This window comes from Periplaneta americana, chromosome 8 (assembly GCF_040183065.1).
Source record: "Periplaneta americana isolate PAMFEO1 chromosome 8, P.americana_PAMFEO1_priV1, whole genome shotgun sequence".
Taxonomy (NCBI): Eukaryota; Metazoa; Arthropoda; class Insecta; order Blattodea; family Blattidae; genus Periplaneta; species Periplaneta americana.
In genome coordinates this window covers 130,307,473-130,334,333 of record NC_091124.1, presented here as the reverse complement: position 1 = coordinate 130,334,333, position 26,861 = coordinate 130,307,473, and the positions used below count along the sequence as shown (strand labels likewise).

General features: G+C 35.0%; 1 protein-coding gene and 1 long non-coding RNA gene across 10 annotated transcripts in view; one reads left to right on the top strand and one right to left on the bottom strand.

The window, feature by feature from the left end:
- Positions 1–26,861, top strand: part of LOC138705045 (oxysterol-binding protein-related protein 2) — a 692,509-nt gene that overhangs the window by 593,547 nt on the left and 72,101 nt on the right. For 6 of the 8 annotated variants that reach the window (XR_011333553.1, XM_069833610.1, XM_069833616.1 and 3 more), the window contains one exon: positions 4,563–4,667. The exons of 1 other annotated variant lie outside the window; for it this stretch is intronic. Coding sequence is in view for 6 of the 7 variants with exons in the window: in XM_069833610.1 (XP_069689711.1) it covers positions 4,563–4,667 (105 nt within the window). In the remaining variant the exon portion in view is untranslated. Of the gene's footprint in view, positions 1–4,562; positions 4,668–6,089; positions 11,463–26,861 lie in introns of those variants that run through there. One more of the 8 variants, XM_069833614.1, reaches the window with a different exon arrangement.
- The window catches only part of LOC138705046 (uncharacterized), a 132,682-nt gene continuing 120,910 nt past the window's right edge, over positions 15,090–26,861 (bottom strand). For both annotated transcript variants that reach the window (XR_011333555.1, XR_011333554.1), the window contains exons 2-3: positions 15,964–16,117; positions 15,090–15,792 (exon numbers count right to left, since the gene is read on the bottom strand). This is a non-coding gene — a long non-coding RNA (uncharacterized lncRNA). The remainder of the gene's footprint in view (positions 15,793–15,963; positions 16,118–26,861) is intronic.

Sequence of the window (26,861 nt, the reverse complement as noted above, 5' to 3'; positions counted from 1 at the left end):
ATAAATAGAATTAAATCAACTTTACAGGGAGTTATACCTGAAATCTTGATTTGCATAATACACGTCACTGTTCATTAACAGAAAACCACAATTTAAGTCACACGGAGTTAGTGTGCACTCGAAGTTGGTTGCTTGACGGTTGTCAACCCACTTTGAGGTCTGTGGATATAGAGGGAAAAATTGGATCGGTGTCGGGTAGAGTTCCCGGTAGCTCAGTTGGTAGAGCGTTGGTACGTTAAACCAAAGGTCCCGGGTTCGAGGCCCGGCCCCGGAACAATTTTTCCCTCGAAATTATTCAAATCAACTTTACAGGGAGTTATACCTGAAATCTTGATTTGCATAATACACGTCACTGTTCGTTAACAGAAAACCACAATTTAAGTCACACGGAGTTAGTGTGCACTCGAAGTTGGTTGCTTGACGGTTGTCAACCCACTTTGAGGTCTGTGGATATAGAGGGAAAAATTGGATCAGTGTCGGGTAGAGTTCCCGGTAGCTCAGTTGGTAGAGCGTTGGTACGTTAAACCAAAGGTCCCGGGTTCGAGGCCCGGCCCCGGAACAATTTTTCCCTCGAAATTATTCAAATCAACTTTACAGGGAGTTATACCTGAAATCTTGATTTGCATAAATAGAATTAATTTGTAAAAAAAATCCAGAATCTGAAACTATAAGCCAGCTGAAAGATAAATTTCAAAGTAATATAAATAGTGAAAAGAAAAGATTCAAATACTGACAGTTCTTCCAAAGAATTGGAGTTTTCGACAGAGTGAAAAATAATTTGGAATTTGTAATTATTTGGCAAGAAAAGCAAAACAGTTACAAAATGAGTGTCATATAGTAGTAATTCCTAGTCCTAGACCAGAACGAAGCTTGATGGGAGCCTTGTGACGCATGTAATAGCATTCTGTAACAGTGATAATGTAAGCCGCTGTTTGCCTGGAAAGAAGGATTTTGTTTCTATGAAAGAAAATGGAACCAGGATTCATAAACAGAAGCATCTGATTTTAGAAAACCTTAAAGAAGTTTAAAGATGAACATCCTGAAGTCAAAATAGGACTATCCAGGTTTTGTGAACTGCGACCCAAGAACTGTGTTCTGGCTGGAGCAAGTGGTACCCATAGTGTGTGTATTTGCAGCATCCATCAAAATGTTAGATTAATGTTGGATGGTTGTAGGTTGAAAGAGTTGACGAATCATGAAGGCTTTCCGCTTAACACTTACAAAGACTGTCTTTCTAAAATAATTTGTAATCCTCCACAGCCAATGTGTTATTTATCATCATGTGAAAACTGTCCTGGTACTTCACGTTTAATAGAATATATGGCTAATCTGTTTGATGTAAATGAAATTGATGAAATAACCTACAAAATATGGATATCTACAAATAGAACAATACTCCAAACAGTTCTCTCTTCTACACAAGATTTTTTTTAAATCTTTGAGGAAAAATTACAACAGCTCCTTTCCCATTTTGTCATAGGAATCAACAGTCTCACTTCTTAACAGAATTGAAAGAAAATTTTTGTGACAATGAATATAATTATCATTTGTGATTTTGCTGAGAATTATGCATTTGTTCTCCAGGATGAGTTAACTTACAAGGGTTCCATTAGAACAATCCACAATCCACCCCTTTGTAGCTCATTACAGAAATTCTGAAATTCTTGCGTTAGATCTTCTGTTATAATATTAGAATGTCTTCAGTATGATACTATTAGTGTTCATCTTTTCCAACTTCATTTAATGAAGTTTCTGGAATCCAATTTCAAAAGAATGCCTAAACATGTTTATTACTTTTCTGATGGTTCTGCAGCGCAGTATAAAAACCGGAAGTATTTGTAAACCTATATTATCACCACACAGATTTCACTATATCAGCATAGTGACATTTCTTTGTCGCATCCCTTGGTAAAAGTCCATGTGATGGTATAGTAGGTACTGTGAAAAGACTGGCTGCCCGTGCAAGTTTGCAGTGTTCGTACAACTCACAGATCATGACACCAAGACAGTTATTTGAGTGGTGTACAAAAAATATTAGATTATGTCACTTCCATTATACTAGTAATATGGAATATGAGGAAGAGGATTTCCTGCTTCAGAAGCACTTTCAAAATATTCGCACATTTGCTGGTACACAAGCTACTGTACACTTTATTATGCCTGTCAGCCATAATATTGTTAGAATGAAAATCTTTTTCCATTGTTGTGAAGTGAAAGAGGAAATCACTGACTACAAAGCAAAATGTAGCAGTCCTCAGTGATATAACATGGTTTGTTGCTTGCATGTATGATGGTCACTGGTGGCTAGGGTGTGTTATAAATGTGAACGAAAATACAGATGATGTTAAAATAAGCTTTCTACATCCATATGAACCTTCACATTCATTTACATGTTCTGAGAAACCTGACATTTTCAATGTGGAAAAGACAGCTATCCTTACAAAAGTTGATATTAGAACTCCAACAGGACGAACATAATGTCATGTCACATAAGAGTTTCAAATCTTGCACGCCAGTATTGAGGTAAATTAAGATATATGGTTACTTACTTTATCATTATTGCTTGTTTAAACTTGTTAATTTGAAACCTACAGCCTAAGTTACTTGTAAATTGTATGTTATGTACTTGTACATTGCTTTATGATGCATATATCATTATGTAAAATATTATTTCATGATCACATATTAGTGTCTCAGTTTGATATTCTGGGTAATTATAAAGTTAATATTGCTCATTTCTGTGTAATTTTTTTCAGAATTTTTTGAGATACATATTTTGAGTTATTCAAGATCAAAGGTCAAATTACATGACCTTGCAAACTAAATAATTACAAACATGGTTGTGTCATATACCATTTGAAAGGTTTTTTCATTAACCTTTGATTGAGAGCTCTCTCAAGTCTGTAAGTTAATTACTATTTGAGTTATACCAATAAATAGAAAGTCATATGTTAGAAAATCCTTTACTTCTTAAATTATTTTAATTCCTGTATTCCTTAAAGTATATAACATATGGAACTAAAATTTTGTATGAATATTTTCTTTAACAAGGTCTGCAAATATGCCAAATTTCATGAAGATCAGCGGATGTAAGGTTGTGGGCTGAGTGATTTGGCATGGAATGACTCGTATGTTACCTTCGTGACTCTTTTTTGTTTTAACAAAGCCACCTTCATTCCACCGCCTAATGTTTACCTTATTACTGTTTTTGCTGTACGTTAATTAATACTTCTGGCGTTTTTTATTGTATTTACTTCGAGTCCACACTTGTGGAGTAACTGTCAGCGCGTCTGTCCACGAAACCAGGTTGCCCGGGTTCGAATCCCAATCGAGGCAAGTTACCTAGTTGAGGTTTTTCCGGGGTTTTCCCTCAACCCAATACGAGCAAATGCTGGGTAACTTTCGGTGCTGGACCCCAGACTCATTTCACCAGCATTATCACCTTCATTTCATTCAGATGCTAAATAACCTAGATGTTGATACAGTGTCATAAACTAACTCAATAAAATAAAAATTTACTTCGAACTCCCAGAGTTGTCCTTGCATGGAAAACCAAGTGAGAGACTATTTATTTTAACCTCGAATATTTTGACACTGTGGTGCATATCCATGAGCATTTGTGTAATATAACCATGGTAAATTCTTATTCATGGTAAAGTCATATTCTTAAAATATGACGATGTACTTTACTTCCCTGTTGACATAACATTTTCAAAAGAAAGTGCCTCATTTATAACAATGTTGTTCATTTGAGTTTAAAACATTATTTCTGTTTGTGCTGTGCGCCATTGGTGAAATTATTTTTATATTTCAATTTCTTATGTAAATGTAGACAAAGAAGCAGTTAACAACTTTAACAACTTAGACTTTGTCGGAGAAAATGTTAAAGATTTTTAGTATCCACAAGAGAACTTACTCCTACTGCTTTAGTAACAGAAGTTGAAAATAACGTGAGAATTTATTTCATTAACTCGGCGTAGTTTTTGTCTTCTAATGAGTACTTTGCTTCAGAAGGCAAGAAGCTTCTATTTTAATTTATTTAACTTCTTATTTCAATTATCTTCCTTATCAGTTATTTGTTTGTGTCTAAATAATAACAACAATATTAAGCTTCTTGTAGTGCTTTGGAAAAGGAGAAAAGTGTTGTGTTTGTAGGGAAAGTAGTACTCTTACATATGCCTTCATTCAAAAGTCGTACATTTCTTAAAGTAAGATATCAAAATGTTACACACATTTTTTTTTTTAATTTTTATTAATTATTTTGTGCCTACTCAAGAAATTTTATTATTTAGTCCCTTCATTCATTTATTATTATTATTATTATTATTATTATTATTATTATTATTATTATTATTATTATTATTATTATTATTATTATTATTATTATTATTATTATTATTAGTTAAAGTGTAAAAATGATTAGGCATGATATACTTTTACAGTTGATACTGTTTTGTTTTGTATTTTATAAATTAAATTGATTTCTCTGTACCAAAATTCGTACATAACAATTATTAATATTTAAATTCGGTTCATCTAACATGTATAATTATTTCCTACAGCAAGAAGAAACTGCATTTCCTTTACGGCAAGTGGACGGAGTTCATCAGGTGTACAGACATATCTTCCTATGATGAGTATGTGCGAGAGAATGCTCACAAGTTCAGGTGCAGATCATACCCTTCTCCATGGTTATATATCAAAGTAGCTATTTGTTTGTTTGTGTTTTGCAAATCTCACACGAGACAGAGCTGTAGAGTAGTTAATGTTGATAATTCGGAAACCATTCTCTCTCTCGTATAAAGCATTGTCATGCTGAATAAATGTTACCCAATAATAGTAATTTATGGTACAAGAGAGTAAAGCAAGATTTTATTATTTAGCACCCGAGGTGCAAGCTGAGAGTGATAATTTCAGTGAGTGCATGAAATCTGTTTGCTCTTGTGTGGTATACAATATTTTATCCGAAACAACGTTTAATAAATCATTATAATAATAAAAAAAATATGATAATTATTTAATATTAAATATAATAATAAAGTTATCCTTAATATTCATGTCACTGTTGCTAGGAACACTGAACATTAAGCCAGTAAAAATTTACAAAAGCTACTAGTCACTATGGGCGGCTGGGTAGCTCAGTTGATAGGGCAGCTGGTTACAGACTGAAAGGTACCAGGGTTCGATCCCCAGTAGTGACTGAATTTTCTCATTGCCAAACGTCCAGAACAGCCCTGAGGTTCACTCAGCCTCCTATAAAATTGAATAGTGGGTCTTTCCCTGGGGTAAAAGGCGATCAGAGCATGGTGCTGACCACACTACCTCATTCTAGTGCCGAGGTCATGGAAAGCATGGGGATCTACCGCCATGTCCCCAGGTGCCTTCACGGCATGTGACGGGGATACCTTTATCTTTTACTAGTTACTATGGCATCAAGTAAGTATAACAACAAAAATAGCAAACAAATTGTCCCTAGCAATGTTGACATGAATATGAAGGATAACTGTATGCATGAAATATCAACATAGCAACGAGCTATTTTATTAGGAAGTGTTGGATAAAATATGAAATAAAGGTATCTTAGTTCTAATTTTTTCATTTATATCCAGTCGCTAAATTAGCAACAAAGGAATTTTTACATCATGCTAGGACTTTAAACAATTTATTTTGGCTAACTAATATTATAAATAAGAAAAATAATTACTCGAATAAGATAAAACGTTGTATATTACACATGGCTAAAAATCCATTATGTGTTCGTGAGAAATTATGACACTCATGCTATGTGTTCATGTCATGAACATCTGACTCAAACATTATAGTCCATTTTAGCCATTAAGATAAATAACTATTATACACACCTCAGCAGGAAGTTATGATGATAAGTTTGCATGCATGGCTATGATATGTGAATATTAACAGATGCTTTTTTTCTTAACTTCAGAGCCACACTTTTGATCTGATAATATACTGCAGTACATATCTCGGTACATATGCAAAACAATGAGACGGTGTCATGATAATGACATTATACGTATATTTTAACAATTTAGTTCTTTATCATGTTATCAATGATATTCCATTTCCAGTTTATCTTCTTGAACTATCATCTACAAGACATACAGAAATAAAATCATTTACTCTGCACTCAAATAAGAAGATAGACTTTAATTTTTAATGTTACGCATTGCACAAAAAGGCATATTTTCAATGCTAAAGCATAGATATTTGATTTAAATTATAAATTTTATGATTTAAGTACTAGTTACATGTATTAATTTCGAACAAATTCTCATGATACGAGGGTCGTACTGAAAGTCATGAGCAACCCATTGCTATAATTCCAATTCCAACATTGTAACAAAAACGACTGCATGATCGTAATCTACAGACTTTACACTAAGTATTGCATATTGTAGCGTCATTAGCTTCTATCACATGAGCACAGACAATGTTTGCAAAATGGCCGACAGTGATGTTTCGTTTTGACAGTGTGCTGTCATTGAATTCCTTGTTAAAGAGGAAAAATCTGCTACTGAAATTCACCTCAGATTTCAGCGTGCATACTAAGATGTCTGAATGGGCACCAGCATGTTAGGAGATGGGTGAAACATTTCAAAAATGGGAACATGAGCATCCAAGATAAGCCTCGTAGCGGTCGCCCTTGAACTGTGTCCACTGAATGCAACAAGAAAAGAGTTGATTTCTGGGATGCATTCTGGATGAATTTCTTGAAACTGGACAGACCATAAATGCTGTTTGCTATATCCAGATACTTTTGAAGCTCCATCTTGCATTGTGTGAGAAACGATCTGGGAAGAGGATTATCTGTAACACACTGACTCTCACTGCTCGTGTCACCATGGAGAAAATCAGGACATTTGAGTGAGAAACTCTTTCGCATTCTCCCTACAGTCCTGATTTGGAGATCGAACCCGCGCCCGAGCGCAACTTCAGACCAGCAGACAAGCGCCTTAACTGACTGAGCCACGCCGGTGGCTACGAGATGCTGGAGGAGATCCAGAAAGTATCATTGTCTTCAGGAAGCTGAAATAGACTTCTAACACAAGGGAATTTTCAAACTTACAGAAAGGTCAGAAAAATATGTGCAAAGAAATGGATACTATATTCAAAAGTGACAGAAAAGTCTGTAGATCAAGATGATGTGCCTGGTTTGTTTAAAAAATAAAAATTAGGCATTATAACAGTGGGTTGTTCATGACTTCCAGTACGACCCTCGTATATCTTATAATGTTATCTTATATAATGTTAGTTTGCTGTTTACAAAAATCGGTTTTTTTAAATTGATAATTGTATTAAAGCTCTTATTATTGAATTCGAATTATACTATTTTTGAAATCAAGCACTTCAAGAGGAAAAATAGTTTGGACATTCGCTCATGAGTACAAAATATTGTGTCGTGTGATAATGCTAGACTTTTGAATTATTTGTAGCGAGGCAGGAATTCTAGCTAATTGTAAAAAAATAAAAAATAAAAAAAATGTAGAAAAATTATTTGTTATCTAGTTTCATGACAAGGTTATGTTGTATGCACATTCCAATCCATAGCCACTTATTTCATTTTGTTTGGTCCATTTCTTTAGTAATTATATTAATTTGAATTATAGTTATTCATTCATTCTCCTGGCGCTACAGTCCATGAAGAACCCTGGTCTCTCTCGCCCAATCTTTCTTGTCCACAGCACACCTCCAGTTCTTTATTTCCAGCATCTGCACATCTTCGCTGACATCATCCATCCATCTCTCCCTGGATCGCCCTTGTTTCTTCCTACCTTCTGGGTGTTGATCAAGAATCTTCTTGGGAACTCTCTCCTCTTCCATTCTCACAACATGACCCAAGTAGTACAATCGTCTCTTCTTTGCTTAATTATGATAGTTAGCCTACTTTATAATAACCCTATATTTAAATAGTAACTTTTTGTCTGGAAAAAAAATTTTTTTTTTTTTACTTTATTTCCATAACACATAGGATTAGCTATATTAACTTTGCATAGGTATTTTGAAGTTGTAAATTATTTTTATGCTTATGACTTTCAAATGTAAATTATTTGTCTAAATACGTTTTCGTTTGGTTGGAGATTAAAATGTCCATTTCAGTACGTCCACAAACAGAAATGTCCACTTACATAAATGTCCATAAAAATTAAATGTCAACAAATACAATGTCCACTTATATAAATGTCTATAGAATTAAATAACCACTTGTTTTAATGTCCTATACTTGAGATCGTAATTTTTAATATATAAACACACAAGAAATCTCCAATTTACAATGATTTTTTATGTAAAATGTCCTATATGAGATCATAATTTTTATGTACGTATAAACACACAGAAATCTCCAATGCATTTTTATGTAAAATGTCCTATATGAGATCATAATTTTTTATGTACGTATAAACATACAGAAATCTCCAATTTACAATGCATTTTTTATTCTTGACCTTCCTCTTCTGACTGTCCATGAATTTTTAAGTGATAAGATATTGCACGAAGGTAGTGTTTTATATCATTCCTGTCTTTGTATTCATGATATCTCCTGACGATTGCCTCTATCCATTGTTGGTTTCTTTGGTACCCTATGTTTATTTCATTAACTGGAGGCCTAATATTTCGATGACCTACTCGAATTTGATGTATGAGAGTTTCATTCTCGTGTTGTTCATCTTTGATGTTTTGAATTAACCTCCAAACACTCGCATGATGAGCAGCGACCATCTTCTGAAATTTACTATGAATTTCTTCCACTGCATTGTTTGTACGCTCTGCCTGACGAAGTGGAATGAAGTCTGGTTTGGTTGTCCTGTACGTACAAAAGAACATTCTCAGTTGACAGTTACTGCTATAATTCTCTGCGTGTGCACAGTGGAGTGGTGGGGATACTGTATACAGGCAGTCGTCCTGTATACAGGCAGCTCAAGTTGTCAATTGTAGCCTTATAAAATATTGTGTTTGACGTCTGTATTTACTGCTTGTGTGAGTGAATTTAATGTGTTCAGGTTTTATTAGGGATCATAGCCGTGTGCCAGCGCAGGTGAACAATTTAAATTACTCATTTAATGATAATAGCACTTGGAAATGTATACTGCAAAATATATTTTGCAAAAATCATTCCCTTCTCGCCCACTAGAAGAGAAATAATTACATATAGCGAATAAGGGTAGAACTATCCCGCCACTTCCGAATTCAGTGCAACAATACAAAACAAAAAGCGGATAATACATTAGACATTTTTCTGTTTCACAATATGAAAATGTAGAATGGTTAGCAGGTTGTGAAATTTCAAACAGGTTATTTTGCTGGCCATGCTTATTGTTTTCTAACAAAAATGAGGTTTGGAGTAAGCATGGATTTGCTGATTAAATCACCTGTGTAGTCCACAGCAAAAACATTCAAAATCTCAAACTCATGTAGTGTTTCCTGAAATCAAAACTTTTCGGCAAACAGTGAATTGGTACTTTACTTGATGATCAACGAAGAACTGATACCAATAAATACAATGAAGGGGTAAAGAAAAATACAGCCGTATTGATGCGAATCATTGACACTATTTGTCTTCTAGCTAAGCAGGAGCTCCCTCTATGGGGACAAGACGAATCAGATAGTTCTTTGAACAAAGGACATTTTTTATAATTTTTAATGATGATGCTGATGATGATGATAATGATTTTATATTGTTTATTATTAAGCCTTTTTTTCAAAACTATACATTGTTATTATAGATTCATGCTATATTTTTGTATTTATTCAATGTAGAGCAATTAAAATAAATTGTGAAACCAAACATTTTTTGTCAGGATCCTCTTAATTTCAACCCTTAATTACTCATTTTGTAATTGTGGGTTAGTCGCCTTTTGCTCTGAGCTCTTCATATATTTTTTAAGAAGCACAAAAATAATTTTTTGTCGAGTTATTCTAAGAAAACCTTAAAATATGGTGCAAAATTGTCCACTTTTATGGTACGGTACTAGTAATAGATATTGCTTCTACAAATCTGACGATGCCGGGAAAAAAAAAAAAAAAAAAAAAAAAAAAAAAAAAAAAAAAAAAAAAGGCGAAAATGTTCATTAATAAACACTTATATTAATAAATGCATGCAGGAATCTTGAAACTGAAAAACAAGAAGCTCTTTCACAATTAAACATTCCCAACAACGTAGAAGCACATTCGATGACAGGCCGAAGTTTAAGATCTGAGTTATGGTGGAGGTCGTTTAATAATTGGTGTCTCTTCCACAAAAAGGCTAAGGAGTGGTAACTTACAGTGAAGATCCAAAAAACGGATTAGTAATAGAAGAGGGATATCATCCTTAGAGTGGACCAATGCCATAAAGATGTCCACAAACATTGCAGCAGTACGATCGGTGCCAGATCGTTCCTTTCAAGATCAAAACTGTCGTCATCCAGGATGCAGCAAAGTAGAAACCCTTGGGCATGTTTTGGGTTATTGCCCTAAAGGAGAACTACTGAGGAACAATCGCCACCATAAAGTGAGAAGTTCCATCGCAACCACTCTTTGGAAGGCAAAGTGGGAGGTTTACGAAGAAGTGCACTGCTTGGCTGAGAATGGGTCAATGAGAAGAGCAGACATTATAGCCATCGATCGCCGGAATCAAAGAAGCCTCATTCTTGACCCCACTGTCCATTTTGAGAAGGATGATCAACAAGCCAATAACATTAACGATGAAAAGAAGTCTATTTTCAACCCATGTATTCCTCACTTCAGTGAGAGATACAAAATGAATATTAATACATGGGAAGTGAAAGGACTTCTTTTTGGCGCTAGGGGAACTTCATTTAAGTTAACCAAAACCATTCTCCTTTCTCTTAAATTTTCTAATGAGAACATTAACAAAATTTGTCTAATGGTATTGAGAGATTCATTATCCATTTTACACAATCACTTTTATAATAAACTTACTATGTATTTTTTTTTCCACTTCATTTCATTACTCTTCAATGTATTTTCATCTCATGTTTCTCCGAAATCAAATTGTACTTTATTTTTAAATTTATCATTGTTCCGTCTTCTCTCCGCAATCATATTGTATTTTTCATTTAACCTCTGCTTTGTGTTTTATACGATTTATTCTAGAGGATTACAAGTAGGTAAGGGAAAAGGGCAATATGAGATGCAATGCAATTGGAATTTAATGAAAGTGGTAAGTTATTCACATCTTTAACATATCTTAGGAGAAAAATTCTAGCCTACATACTGCCTGTCTATAAGGAATGATTTCATATTCGCATCTTTGTTGACTTTTATCAGTCCAGAATATCATAGCATTGCTTAGTACAGAAATGTATTTCTAGAGAACCTACGTATATGAAGTTTGCGTCATTTAACATCTTACTAAGGTTTTACAGTTCAAAGTTAATAATTTTCTTAGTTTAGGAAAGGTTTCATTCTTAAAAGCAAACATGTAAGCCTATATTTAATAGCAATTTTTTGTCAAAACTAATCTCATTCATATTTTATTCCTATGAAATACTCTAGGAACTTTTGTATTAGCTAGTACAGAAGAGTTGTTTCAATAAACATAAATAGGCCTATTAATTGTTTTCATTAAACCTTACAGATTTGCGCTGTATCTCCTAACATTAGTACTCGCGTTTGGTGTCACTACAGCTCAATCAAATCAATATTTTTAGACTTAAGCTAATATTTTTATTTTATTATGCGATATTTGTCTACATAATGTTAAAATAACCGACTTGCAATTTATTTTTAAATATTAAATACATTTTAGGATTGTTTAGTCAATTTTCCGAAGAAAAGTCTGAATCTCACAAATGATACCAAGAAGGCACCACTTATGAGGCAACTAGGCCAGGAGATAATGGAGTAGGGTGGCCAGTTTCTTTCCCCCTCCACTTCATACATCGCCGAAAAAATTAGAAAAAATATACACATAGCAGATACTGCTTCACACTTACACTTACACATAAACAGGATAATTTTATTAATTATACGCGAATGTCAGTACTTGTGGGACAAACCCCTCCCAGATTTTAGACTTGGCATCATCTGTTGTCTTCCTTCTCTTGAAGGACGCATTATAACAGAATCAGAGAAAAGTTAGAAAAGACGAGACGAAGTAGAGTCTCTTCTGTTTTCGAGATTTTGTTACGCACTTAACACACGTGTATTGTATACTATTTTTGCACGATCATATATTTAGAACTGCAAATCTGTATGAATTTTATGATACTTTCTGCGTTGAGAGCGCATTTTAGTGAATGTAGCCATTATACATTCAAGGGAGTATTAGTTTGCTAAAAAGTTTAATAAAAGTCAATATGGTTTTCTTTTTGTATCTAATGATGAAAAAAAAAAACATGAAAAATATGTTATTGAGGGGGTTTGGACGTAGATTATAATTATAATAGAAACGCGGACAATTAAAGTATAATAATTGTTTCTAAATGTGAATGTATTGATTTCATGACACTAAAATGATTTATATCGTGTTAGGAGTTTGTTGAACGTACTCTCATCAATTCCTAGAAAATTGCTAAATGACCGAGAATCTTCCAATGTCATCTCTCTGGGTAGGAATAAAAAATATATTACTACTAATAAATGATCTTTTATTTTAAATTATTTATATGTCCTGGAATGGTAATTCATGTTATGAGGGATTCTCTGAATATTCGTTTCATAGGTAATTTATCTTTTCAGATATCTTTAATTTCTTGTTTCTGATGCACTTTTGTATTTTTCTGCGTGGACTTCACTTTCTCACCCACACTTCTTTCTTTTTTCTATGTGTTCTCTCCTCCAGAGCTCTAAGTTCTTTGACAACGTTTGCAACCGCAAGCACAACATCTAAGGTTAAATACTAGGTATCATCGTTCGACATTTTTATTCTTTTCTTTTAATAATTTAATTAAATGTATTCTAATATTTCAGTTACATTTATTTTAATATTGTAACTATATTTATTTTAATATTGTGATTACATTTATTTTTAATTGCATTATTTACATTTTAATTACATTTATTTTAATATTTATTATTACATTTCAAAACACATACGAGTAATTAAAACAATTTAAGCAATGGAAGTATTTTGTAAGCGGATTTGAAATCAGAGCAAAGATTTCTGTATTAGCAGGCAAGAGGTTGTCTTGAGTTCTTCGCCAAGTAAAAAAATACTCTTTTCTTTAACTCGCCGTAACTTGAAAACCAGTAAAGATTTTGAATAGCAGCAACTTTTAAAAGTAATTTCCATTCTTTCTCAACATTTCAATCCCTTTGACCCCCCCATCTAACGTGAAAAATAAAAAAGTTTACTGCTAACCACTTCTGAAGGTCTAAATGTCTATTTTGAACAGATCACTTCCAAATTAGTATCTTTTTTCCCCCGCGTTTTAAAAACAATTTTTATTTCAAAATTTGTTCCATGCTTTCCTCAGACATTGACCTGCCAATCATAACAATAACAGTCCCATTGATTGACTATCATAGGAGCTACGACATGATATTCCTCTGCATACGCGAAATTTGGTCTCTGTCAGCACTGCGAATATTTCGCGTCGGTGTGGGGTAACGTGCAAATTTCGTTGCCGCTGTATACGCAAAATATTCGCAGCTGTGGCTGCGACGAATATTTCGCTGGTGTGGGGAGGCCTTTATTCTCAGTAGATATTCCTGCATCTTGTAGTGCAGCTGTCGCAATTAGAGCCACGTTACTCTTCGAGACACCTGTCCTGAAGGCTGCTGAAGATAATTTTGGTAGAGACAAGCGAGCCTGTGCAGCAGAAGGCTTCGATTCGAAGTCAGAATCACACTGCTTGACTGCTGTTCTGAGTGGTGCAAAGGCAAATACTCAGAGCTTGTAACTAATGTTTGTTTTTCTGTTCCTCGGAATCGAAATCGCACTTCTACAGATCAATGACGAATGGGCCTCTTGCTTTTCTCTCTTCCTTCTTAAGTAGTGTGTTGGTCATCACAATGTCGATATTTCCAATCATATTTCATTCGTTTCTCTCAGTGACGGTTCCTCAGGTGAGGGAAGCTAGGAAAGTCTTCCTTACATTTTTCTTCTTTTGAAAGTAAATACCAAATAAAATATGTGCCTTGAAATTCGAGGAGGATTCGATAATTTTTAAGTTCACAGCTGTAAGAAAACCTTGGTTGATCGAGTTTTAAATGACGCGCACTCATGTGCTGCTTGAAAACTGTGAGAAGGATACGAGATTGTTTGTGTGGAGGAAAGTCAATCCTTTCCTCCTTTACTGCAGTCAAGCCTTGGTTTCTCTCACATGCGAGATGTGAGATGCGAGGCTGCTGCTGCGAACCATCTTCGCAATGACGCTGCGAGGCTTGTGGTTTCTCTGGCTGCAAGATTGCGTGGATCAGTCACTGAGCGCATGGTGTGTCCAATAGATCTCGTCGCCTGTTTGCTAATGCTGGAAGAGGAAGATGATGATGAAGAGGAAATGATCCTGCGTTTTTTTTGGTGAAGACGGTAATATCTTCAAGAATAGGAAAAGTGTGGGTGTTTACAATATTCTTGTGAAACGCCATTTGATTGACAGTGAAACAAAATTCAGAAGTTATTTTAGAGTCTCAAGGGACCTTTTCTACAGAATTTTGTATTTAATTAAGGAAGATATTACGAAGATACTGACTAGCAAGTATCGAAGAACCATCTCACCTGAGGAGAAACTTTGTGTTACACTAAGGTGAGTAAAATAGTTTAATAGACTTTAACTTACTATATAAGAAAACGAACATGACTGAGATTTTCAAAAATAATTTCTATTAGTATATTTGAAACACCAAATAGTATATTGTTGCCAGTTTTTCATAAGATATCAATATAAAAATTAAATATAAGGAAAAATATTATAAGATGATTTATTGAACATAAAAAAATTACTAAATAATAATTATAATTTGCCAAAACTGAACAGTATATTGTTGCCAGTTTGCATAAAGCACCAACATAAAAATTAAAGATTAGGAAAAATATAAGATTATTTATTGAACATGAAAAATTACAAAATAATTATAATTTGCCAGTCTGCATAAGGTACCAAAATAAAAATGAAAGATTAGGAAAAATGTAAGATTATTTATTGAACATGGAAAAATTAAGCTTACAAAATAATTATAATTTGCCAATTATTCATCGTCAACTGCGACAAAGCTGTAAAAAAAAGTTTGTAATAGCTCTAATAAAAATAAATTTTAATCATGGTATATTGATGAACTGTGCCAGTACAGTGGATACTTCATCTTGAGCTGAAGACAGTTCAAAAAATTCTGAAATGTTTGATCTGGTTTCCCCCATGTCATTTCGTGATGAAAAAGTTGTCGGGGAAGGAGTAGACCTTTCATTAAAGAGATGCCACATCTCCATCTCTGTTACAATTTCACAAACTTTCATCCTTGTTTGGGCGATTAGTTCGGGAGAAAATCCCATCACTATTTTTGCCATACTTTTGAAAAAACTTTCTACAGGATGATCTTCTGTACACCGATCTGATTTTATTGAAATGAGTTCTTTCATCATAGCCATCCTATCTTCGCGACCCTTTTTTATTTCGTCAAGCGCTCTATCCTTTAGCATGATCTTTCTTTTTGAATTATTTCCACTGCCGATCACTTCCTGAAAACGAGCCCTCTTCATCAAAAGTTAGTTCCTCCTCCTCTTCATTTTCCTTGGCACCTATTTCGTCCTTTCTTTCTTCAGACTCTTCTTCATCACTACCTTGGTTCTCACTTTCATTCACGGTCTTATCTGGTAATGACGATATAGTTCTGCAATAAAAACAAAGCATACATTAATAAAATTGCCTCATTAGATGTTTTGAGTAGTGCCAAGATTTATCTATTTATATCTATCTATCATGGGAGAATAACCAATCGTGGAAAGACGTATACAAATGTGCAATGAAATTAAGAACATAGGGATGACGTATTGAAACTTACTGTCTCTCCTGCAAAGCAACGTCGAGAAAAGCAAATTTGGCAGAGTTGTACTTCGATTTGGATGGTGCTACAGAACCAGTTTTGTTTTTTCCCTTTGTCTTCACTTTCCTATAGGTATCGCGAATCGATCGCCACCTTGTTTTGCACTCATTTTCTTAAAGAAATCAAAAATGGCATTCATTAATCACTTACGATTATTATAATTAATTTCTATTTCTACAATAGCCTACATACAAATAAATGCTCGTATGCAAAGTACCTTATTTTACTAATAGCGGTTACACTTATGAGGTTTTTAAGAAAAGCAAAAAATGAAATGAAATTGTGGACAGCCGCCTTATAAACATTAAGAAACCCGATAACCATAAAGGTGGCTGTCTATGTTATCTAGGTGGCTGTCCATGAAAATAACATTGTTGGGAGTTCTGAAGTTGGAAGTTCACATTTGCCTTTAGTGCCCCAACGATAACATTGACTTCCATCGAACTTTGTATAAACAATTCTCGTAAATTATTAGTAGTTGAACTACCAGCTTTTGTGACCTGATAGAGAAGCCTTTTCTTATTAAGAATAATTAAGAATTCGAAAATAGCATAATTGGACATCGATCTTAGTAAAATAAGGTACGGTATTTGAAATAGGTGTATATTGCACTGCATATATTTTATAGGTTTATAATATTAATAGTCACTATTAATAAAATAAATACTAAAGGATACTCTTTTTTCCAGGTACTTGTCCGCGGGAGAATCATTCAGATCACTAACCTTCCATTTCAGAATCGTCCATAGCTGGATAAGTTGTATTGTAAAGGAAACATTGAAAGCAATATCCTGCAAGCTGAAGAGAGAGGCCATACCTTTGCTCACTGAGGATATGTTGAAAGAAGTTTCGAATGGTTTTTTTAACAAGTGGAATTACCCAAACTGTTGTGGTGCTATTGATGGCAAACATGTACGAGAAAAATGTCCTAAGAAGACTGGTTCTCTGTGCTATAACTATAATGGCTACTTTTTCAAGTCCTGCTCGCTTTGGTGGACCATAACTACAGGTACTTGTTTGTTGATGTTGGTTCATATGGAAAAGAAGGTGATGCTGGAATATTCAAAAAATCTCAGCTGTACAGAATGATAAGCCAAGGAACATTTCCATTTCCTCGCCCCAGTGCATTACCAGGAACTGAGAAAAGTCTCCTAGATGCCATTGTTTTGCCTCATGTCAGTGTTGGTGATGAGGCATTTCGCTTAACTACTACAGTGATGAGACCTTATCTGAACAAGCAATCTCGGCACAGTGAAGAAAAGCGTATTTTCAACATGAGGCACAGTCGAGCAAGAAGAACAAGTGAAAATACATTTGGGATTATGTGTCAGTACTGGAGGGTATTCTATACCCCTATATCAGTATCGATGGAAGTCGTTGATGATCTTGTGATGTCAGCCTGTATTCTCCACAACCTTCTCAGGAACGAAAGAATTCCTTGCCCAAATGAAAACACTATTGACAGCTTGAAACTACCAGAAGACAACATGATTCCTCTGGCAGCTGACAACGGAGGAAATTCTACCCATGATGCTTTCATGATAAGAGACAGCTTTAAGCAATACTTTTGTAGCAGGGCGGGAGAATTGCCATGGCAAAGAGAGTATGTTAACAGAGTGAAGTGATTTAATTTTTTTTCTTTCTTTCTTTCTTTCTTTAAATTATGGAAGCAAGAACGTATGCGTGTTGCCTTCAGATGACTTTTGAGTACGTCAGAACTGGTGTTTTGTCAATTTTACATATATAGTCTTGTTCTCCTTCAAATAACGAAAGAGATTATTATCATTTTCATTGCGTTTGAAATCAGAAAAGAGCATATCTCGAATTGATTGAGTATAGATTTGTTTCAATAATGTATAATGTATTTAAGTTTACACATTTATTTTGTGTGTGGAAAGGACCCCCACATGCATCAATATGTGCTGTCGTCGAAGATTCTCTTCAACAATTAATGATTTTTTAAAAAAGTGCTAATTTCAACTAAGTATTTATCAATTAAGACATATGGTTTGTTTGTTATTATGCCTTATATTTCTATTGTCTTTAATTTTATGTTGTGCTTTTTCCTTAAATCGCAGATTATAGGGTTTTGTTCAATTTAGTACAATACTTAAATTTCAGTCAGTTTTTTTGTTTCCATAGCTGAATATTTGTAATTTTGAGTTAGAAATTGCACATTCATATATAGGCTAATCTAAATCTTGTCTATCTTATATAAACTTTGTTCATTATTCTTTGTACTTGAAAGTTAATAAAGATAAAACATTTTTGTAGCAATAATAATTGTCAGCACATGTAAGTGAACGAGTTCCTTCTTTCAATTAACAGATTAAGATGGATGCAAATATTTTATGGAAAATTATAAGTAAATAGGCGAAGTAGAATATTAAAAGCAGTTTTAAAACTGCTTATTTCACTCTTTCACGAACAATGAAAATCACAAGGGAAAAGTTAGCAATCTGCTCCTACCCCTACTGAACAATGAATTATGTAAATAAAATTAGAGAGAACATTGATTCCCTTATTTCAAAATTTATTCTGTCTTAATAATAACAACCATGTCAATTGTTAAATTCTTTCAACTGCATTCATTGACATCCCTCTCTGATGATAAATAATAATCACATCACTCAATTAATATTCCAGTCTTTATCACTGCGAAGTTCACCTCTTTTGGGTTTTCCACCTAATGATTATAAGGGGCGGATTTAAAAATAGCTGAAACTTACCAATAAAATGTCCATACGTTTACATAACAATCCCCTAAGAGTTAAAAATGTTCTTAGAAGTTAATAAATTAAGGGCAGGAGATTGCATAAAAGAGCGGTTGGTTTGTAAAAAGAAATCACAATTACTCCTCTTGTTTTTATTTTTTCTGTATTAAAGAAAAGTAATTCTCAAATTAATACGGATTCACTACTGAGCATTGTTATATACTGCAACAGAGAATAACGTACGATTATGAAAGAAAACATATTCATAGCAACGAAAGTAATAAAACTTGCTACAACAGTTTTTTTTTTTTTTTTGTAAGCTGTGGTGGTCATATTATGAATGAGCACTGAAGTTATGGAAACAAATCCTGCTTTAGAATTATCTTTAAATGCAGGGTATCATTGTTTGCAGTGGGACAAATGTAACTTCATTGATGGTTTCAGTAATAGTTTCTTTGTGAATACAAAATATTTTGGATAAATTATTGTACTAAATGCCGTCGTTTTAGAGTTAAAAGTACAATAATAACTTTTATTAACGTCCGTCGCCTACCATGAATCATGTAGTCCCAAACATTATTACAAACAACTCTTTCCTTCTCATCATTACCAAAACAAGCTGAAATAACGTAGTACCTGTTCTATCCAACTTCGATGAGATCAATCTCCATAGGTTGCCTTTTACAGAGTTGTCTTTGTAATTCTTGTGTCTTAAGCTATATAACGCAGGGTGAATTCGAACTAATTCAATAAGTTTCTCGTCCATTTCGTCTGTGAAACTCATCTTGATGCTTGAATAAAAGTCAAATCCAGAACAATATCTATTTGGAATGAATTCCGTCAGAAGGGTAACCTATTCGTTGGGGTCATTACAAATAGCTGTTCTACTTGACTGACCAACGATAAATTGTGCAGAGCCGAATATACAAGTAAAGGATTGAAATCAATATGAGGGTTCATAAGAAGAGATCTATGAAGAAAATATAAAGTATCTAGAAGACTAAAACAACTAGAATTTAGATATATGGCGTATTGATGGACGGTCTACTGGACGCTAATAACCTGCATCTAACAGCAAAACAGCTCAGGGAAGCGCAAATATTCAGAAAATAATGCAGAAAACGGGCACCCTCACTTAGTTTTTCCCTCAGGCTGCCTCCTGGCGGTTCAAACGTGAACTATTTGGTAGAGAGCATTGTAAAATTTTATATCTATAAAAGATCTATATTCATTTACGGGTTCAAGAAATGAATGTGTGATAATAAATTAATAATAAAGTATGAAGAAAAAACAACAGATACATGGAGTATTGACACATAGTTTACTGGACGCAGACAATAGACCATTTAAGCCGTGAACCAGTGTAAGGTAGAGTAATTGTGTTCAAAATAGGGTAAACGACGTAATTATGTAGGTGCCATCTTCCGACTGCAGTCCACACCTGTGGAGTAACGGTTAGCGTGTCTGGCAGCGAAACCAGGTGGCCCAGGTTCGATTCCTGGTCGGGACAAGTTCCTTGGTTGAAGTTTTTCCTTCAACTCAATATGAGCAAATGCTTGGTAACTCGGTGCTAGATCCCAGACTTATTTCACCGGCATTATCACCTTCATCTCATTCAGACGCTGAATAACCTAATATATTGATAAAGAGCCATAAAATAACCTAACCTACATCTTCCGGCTGCAAAACGAATCACGTAGGAGGGCGTTGTAATATTTTCTATTTAGCTTTAATATTGCTGTATGATAGCTCAGCACATGTCAGGGAAGTTTAAACTCGGTTGCTTGATGAGGACATCTAAAAATTTCGACCGCGTTTGAACCTTCCTGAGATACGATTGCCAGTTTTTTTTATACGCTTGCCTATGCTATTCTATTGCTAGATTCACTGTTATTTGCATCCAGTAGACACTATTTCCCTACTTCTTCATCATCATCATTATCCTCGTCATTAATTATCTTGGATTAGGCCTTCTCGTCTGTTCCGCTTCAGATTGATCGCTGGTTAAAAGCTGGGCTCTCCACCGCTTCTGACTTTTCGCCTGAAAATTTCGAGTATTTGAAAATACCCTCAGAATAGGGCATCAGTCTCTCATTGAGTAAGCTTCGGTGGTGGGACTGCTACCTTAAGGCCTCTAAACCTGCCTGTTTTTCTATCTGGTGTGATTCCATAGCCAGAGGATTCCGGTTTGTGAGGAATGGACCCTCGCTCTCATTCTCTCCCATTTGCTATAACCAGAGATTACACTGCCCCGGGGGCCACGACGTGGACGTGAATGTAGATTTTCTCTACTCAACATATCTAAATTTTAATTGTTTTGTTTTCCTATATACTTCTTTATTTTCTTCATATATCTGTTCATGTGGACTCTCATATTGATCTTGAACTTCTCACTCTCCTTTTTTCATCTATGACGAAGATTCTCCGAAACGTTGTGAATTTATTTACAATTAAGCAATGTAAAAATAATCCAATCTACATCTCTCCTACACAATCCACCATTGTTTCTTCCCTCTAGATGCAAAGCTATTTGCTGAAGCCTCGCAGTGCGCACCTCGCACAAATTCGGCCGGACGAATCTGTCTGAGGCGATGCAGCGAGACCTCTCTGCGACGCTGCACAGACCGCGCATCTCGCAGCTGTAGAAGCCACTCACTATCTCTAGTGTAGTCCGGATTTGTGCGAGGCGGGTCTCGCACCTCGCATGTGTCAGTTCAGAAAACCAAGGCCTGTGCTGCGTATCATCTTCGCAATGACACTGCGAGGCTCGTGGTTTCTCATGCTGCATGTTCCCGTGGATCAGTTGCTGAGCACTTGTTATGTCCAATGGATTTCACCATCTTGCTACTTTTGAAAGAAGAAGCCAAAATTATCCTGTATTGGTAGTGGAGAAGACAGTGATATTTTCATTAGACTATTTGTCAATGCTATATGTATCTAATTCTAATATTTTTCTTGTGACGAAATTGGATATAGATAAACTGAAGAATGAAGAGAAAGAAGAAAATGTGAAACAAGTTTTCAAGAGAGAGCCACTAAATTATAATCCACACCTGAAAATAATAATGAGTACTGGACTCATTTAAAAAGCTGTAAACCAGGGATGTCAAAGCGCCTGCACTGCGTGCTCTCAAGAACCTGCACAACATTTCCTTAAGAGCGATGATTGCACTTTATCTTGCTGAAAAGTGAATCTTGTTGGATTTGTATTGCTTGTATTATGAGCACGTAATACAGGCGATTTAACATCCCTGCTGTAAACAGATAACAGATTGGTTGGGTCAGGGTGAGAAGAAGCTACCTACTGAAAAATGCACTGGAAGGAATTATGAACGGGAAAAGAAGTTTGGAGCAGAAGTAATTACCGGATGATGCACAACATAAGATATTTGAAACCTATGTGGAGACTAAGAGGAAGGCAGAAAATATGGAAGATTGAATAATGCTGGAATTGCAGTGAAAGATCTCCCGTTGGGAAGAACACTGTCAGTGAATGAATACGGTTTTACTGCTACATGCACAGTATTTGCGATCAGTAGACTGTCTTTTTCCACTCTACCTAGGCAATCTAATTCAAATTTTTTTCTAGATACGTTAGTATTTTCTTCATATATCCGTTCTTGTGAACCCTCAGGTTCGTTTTTCATCTCTTACGTACTTATATTCCGCTCTTTGCAATCTATTGTTGGTTAGTCAAGTAGAACAGGTGTTTGTAACGACTCCGACGAGTAGGCTACCCTTCTCACCTCCTCCTTTTCTCGCCTGAATAGGGAGATAGAACCAATCATCGAAAAGTTGTGAATTCCTTTAAATGTCTTCTTTTTCTTCTTCTTCTTCTTCAGTCCCTTCTGCTGCTAAGTGTCGGATTCGCCTCTCTCCATTTCATCCATTTTTTCCGGTCTCTACACATTCTCTTCATCTCTAACATTGTTTTTCTGTTGGCCTATTCTTTCTATTGTATCCTCCCATTTAATCCTTGGTCTTCCTCTTCTCTTTCTTCCTTCCACTCTCATTTCCATCACCTGTTTAACCTTCCTTTCCTCTCCCATATGACATACATGCCCAAACCATTTCAACTGCCTTTCATTAATCATTTCTGTTAATGCTTTTCTCAGTTTAACTTCTTCTCTTATCCTTTCATTCCTTATCCTATCTCTTCTGGTCTTTCCTATAGCTCTTCTAAGATATTTCATTTCCACTGCTGTTAATTTACTTCGATGTTTATCTAAGAGTGGTAAGCTTTCAGTACTATATTGTATTATAGGTTTAATTATTGAATTATATATCTGTATTTTTGTCATAGTGGTTATTTCTTTTTTCCCAACTATTGTATTACTTACTTGATAGTATGCTGATGTTGCTTTCTTTACCCTGTTCAGTACTTCTTGATCTACTCTTCCATCAGTAGTTATTATTGTTCCCAAATATTTAAAACTTTCCACTCTCTCCAGGTTTTGTCCTTCACATTCAATGTTAAATTCTGTTTCCTGTCTATCTTCCTTAGAGATCCACATTATCCACATTACTTTACTCTTGTTGACATTAATCCGCATCCCTTTTCTCATTAACTCTTCGTTCCATTCCATTAGCATGTGTTGTAGCCTTTCAGATGTTTCTGCTATGAATGCTATATCATCCGCATAGATTAACATTTGTAAATATACTGGTCTTAATCTCCAATTTCCCACTTTAGTTCTATGTGTCCTACGTTTACATATTTTAATTATTTCATCCATAAATATTATGAAGAGAAGCGGGCTTAGACTGTCCCCCTGTTTAACTCTTATCTCCATTCTGAACTCTTCTGATAATTCCCCATCCATTCTTACTACTCTCACCATTTCCTCGTACGTGCTTATAGTAGCATTTATCAATCTTGTTGGTACTTTCCTTGCTTTCAGTACTTCCCAAATTTGTTTTCTAGGGACCAAATCAAAAGCTGCCTTTAAATCAATAAAGGCCAGATAGACGTCCTTGTTTTTCTCCAGAGTCTTCTCTATTGTTGTTCTAAGTATAAATATGTGGTCCTGTGTTTGTCTTCCAGGACGAAAAGGTGCTTGTTCGTCTTCTATATCATCTTCTACTATCCTCCTAAGCCTCCTTTCTAGAATTCTAGTATATATTTTACATACCACTGAAGAAAGGCATATTGCTCGATAGGTGTCACATTCTGTAGTCTTGCCATTCTTATGGATGGGAATAATTAGATTTTTTTCCATTCTTCAGGTATCAAGCTATCGTTCCAAACTTTTTGGCATATTTTAGTAATTGCTTTAATTACTGCCATTCCACCATATTTAATTAGTTCTGGGGCAATCATATCTATCCCAGCTGATTTTCCAGTTCTTAATCTATCAATAGCTATTTCCACTTCTATCTGTTCAATACTATTCTCGACTTCTCCTTCTATCTCTTGGTGAGGGGTCCGTATATTTTCTCATTTCTTATTTCATTTTGGTCATTTCCCGCAAATTTCTCCTCATAGTATTTTTTCCATGTTCCTAAGATTTGGTTCTTCCCAGTTATTATTTTATTTTCCGTTTTTATTGATCTTATAGCTTTGCCATATTTTCCTCTTAGTGTACTTACTGTTTTCCAAAATTTCTTATTATTTTTTTCCCCCCACCATCTGTTCAACTTCATTTCCAAATTTTTCCCAAGATTTGGTTTTGGCTTCTTTAACTGCTGATTTTACCTCATTCCGTTTATTCACATAATGTAATCTGTCTTCTTCCTTTCTATTTCTTAGGTATTGTTTCCAAGCCTTCTTTTTTTCTTTAACTTTCTCTTTCACTTCCTCATTCCACCATGGTGTTTTCTTTCTTCTTGTGTCTATTATTGTTTCTCCAAAGATTGATTTAGCACTATCCAAAATTATATCTTTAAATGTATTCCATAATGAGTTCACATCTTGTTCATTCATTCCGAAACTTGCTTCAGCTAACTTATTTTTAACCAATTTTTGGTATTCTTCTTTCTTTTCGTTGTTTTGTAGTTCTTTTATTTTAATTGTTTTAATTTTCTTTGGTCTTACTTTTTTTGATTGTTGAAATCTTGTGTCTGCTATAACCAGTCTATGGTCTGTTGCTAATTCCGCTCCTCTTATTACCGTCACGTCCATTATATTCCTTCTTATTGCCCTTGTATATATAAAATAGTCTGTACTACTCTTGGCATCCCTTCTTTCTGCTTCAAATGTTATCTTATGTACTTCTTTGTGTTGAAAATATGAATTACCTATTAATAGTTGGTTTGCCACACAAAATTCTATCATTTTTCTTCCATTTTCATTTAGTGTTCTTTCTCCTCCAAATTTTCCTATACATCTGTACCCTATTTTCATATCTCTACCTGTCCGAGCATTGAAATCTCCTGTTATTATTATTATTTGTCTTTGTTCTGCTCCTTTAAATTTAAGGAGTGAAAAAATGTGAATTTACAACTTTTCTTTACCACCCAACATGGTTTCTTCCCTCTAGATCCAAAGCCATTTGCTGAAGCCTCACAGTGTGGGCATCACACAAATCCGGCTGCACGATTCAGTGCGAGACGACACTGCGAGGCCTCTCTGCGAACCTCCGCAGATCGCGCACCTCGCAGCCATAGAAACCACTCACTACCTGTCATGTAGTCCAGATTTGTGCGAGGCGGGCCTCGCACATCGCATGCGTCAGTTCAGAAAAACCAAGGCTTTAACACACGTAGACAACAGTGCATTAGCGGCCAGAGAAAGAAGCAGAGTTTTAAAGCAAGTAAATGAACGAACAGGGAGGAGATCTTCCTCTGAATCAGCGCATGGGCAGGAAATAGTGTAGCAGACAGAAACCGACTGGTCGTGCAGCAACCTTGTGATGCTGCATTCAACCAGTGTATAACACATCTAGAAGGAGGCACAATAAAAACAGTTTTAACGCAAAGCTATGAAAGACATCATATAATTTTTTTTTTAAATTATAAATCAAAATATATAATTCATTGCGCTTTATATAGGCTACTATTCATGGTTTGAAACTTTCGAGGATATTTGAAAGTTAAAGTCTACTTTATATAAAACAAAGAGTAGGTAGTTCTACGTTATTATCGCAGATCTTTATGGCGCCCAGAAATTCACTTCCATTCAATGTCTACTAGACAGGGCAACAGCCAAGTTGTCAGTTTTGTACAAATATATTTGAAATCAGTGGCGGCTCGTGGGTATTGAATTCAGTGGGGCTGCATACAAAAATAAACCATGCAATTTATCTTATTTAAAGATTAGTTCCATGCGCCTTGTCTTGTAAGTTGCAAACTTTTGAATCACCTTCTTATTAAAATCCGATATGTCGTTTAACATAGTCTTTACAATGGAAAACATAGCTAATGCGGTCAGTCTTCTCTCATCGTATTTCTAAGATAGGACTTTACTCTCTTCAAACACGAAAAGCAACGTTCTGGTAAGGAAGTTGTCGTTAGTATAGTGATAGCTATGCGTAGTAGTTTCACAACTTCTGAAAATGAGGCCTGCAACTGCAAGAGCTTGACTGCGTCACTGATATTTCTGAATTCTTGTCTCTGATACATCACAGTGAGTTACGGTTTTAGTTTGTCTTTATCGAACATTAGAAAAAGCTTCACACATACATTTAGGTCATTTTCAGGAAATGAGCTTTTGTAGCATTCAAATTTTTCTTGACACAGAAGCGAAGATAATATCAGATGATCTATGAACTGGAATCGCGTGTTAGCCTGTATGATAATGAGGTCACACACTTCCTTGGCTGCCGCAACCCTTGTCTGAATCCCTTCGACCTTACGACGCTTTTTAGGGTTTTCATTTTCACAGATCTCGCTGCTCAACTGTGCATTGTTTCGTATTGTGTGTATGGCATTAACAAAGCTTGACATACAGAGTCGGCCTCGGTAGCATAGTCGGTTGCGGGTTCAATCCCGGGCCAGGTCGATGACATTTAAGTGCGTTTAAATGAGACAGGCTAATGTCAATAGATTTACTGGCATTTAAAAGAATCCTGCAGGACAAAATTCTGGCACAACAGCGACGCTGATATAACCCCTGCAGTTGCGAGTGTCGTTAAATAAACCATAATTTAATTTTTATATGCAGATTTGGACCTTAGAAATATCTAACTGGCGATGTTGTAGTTG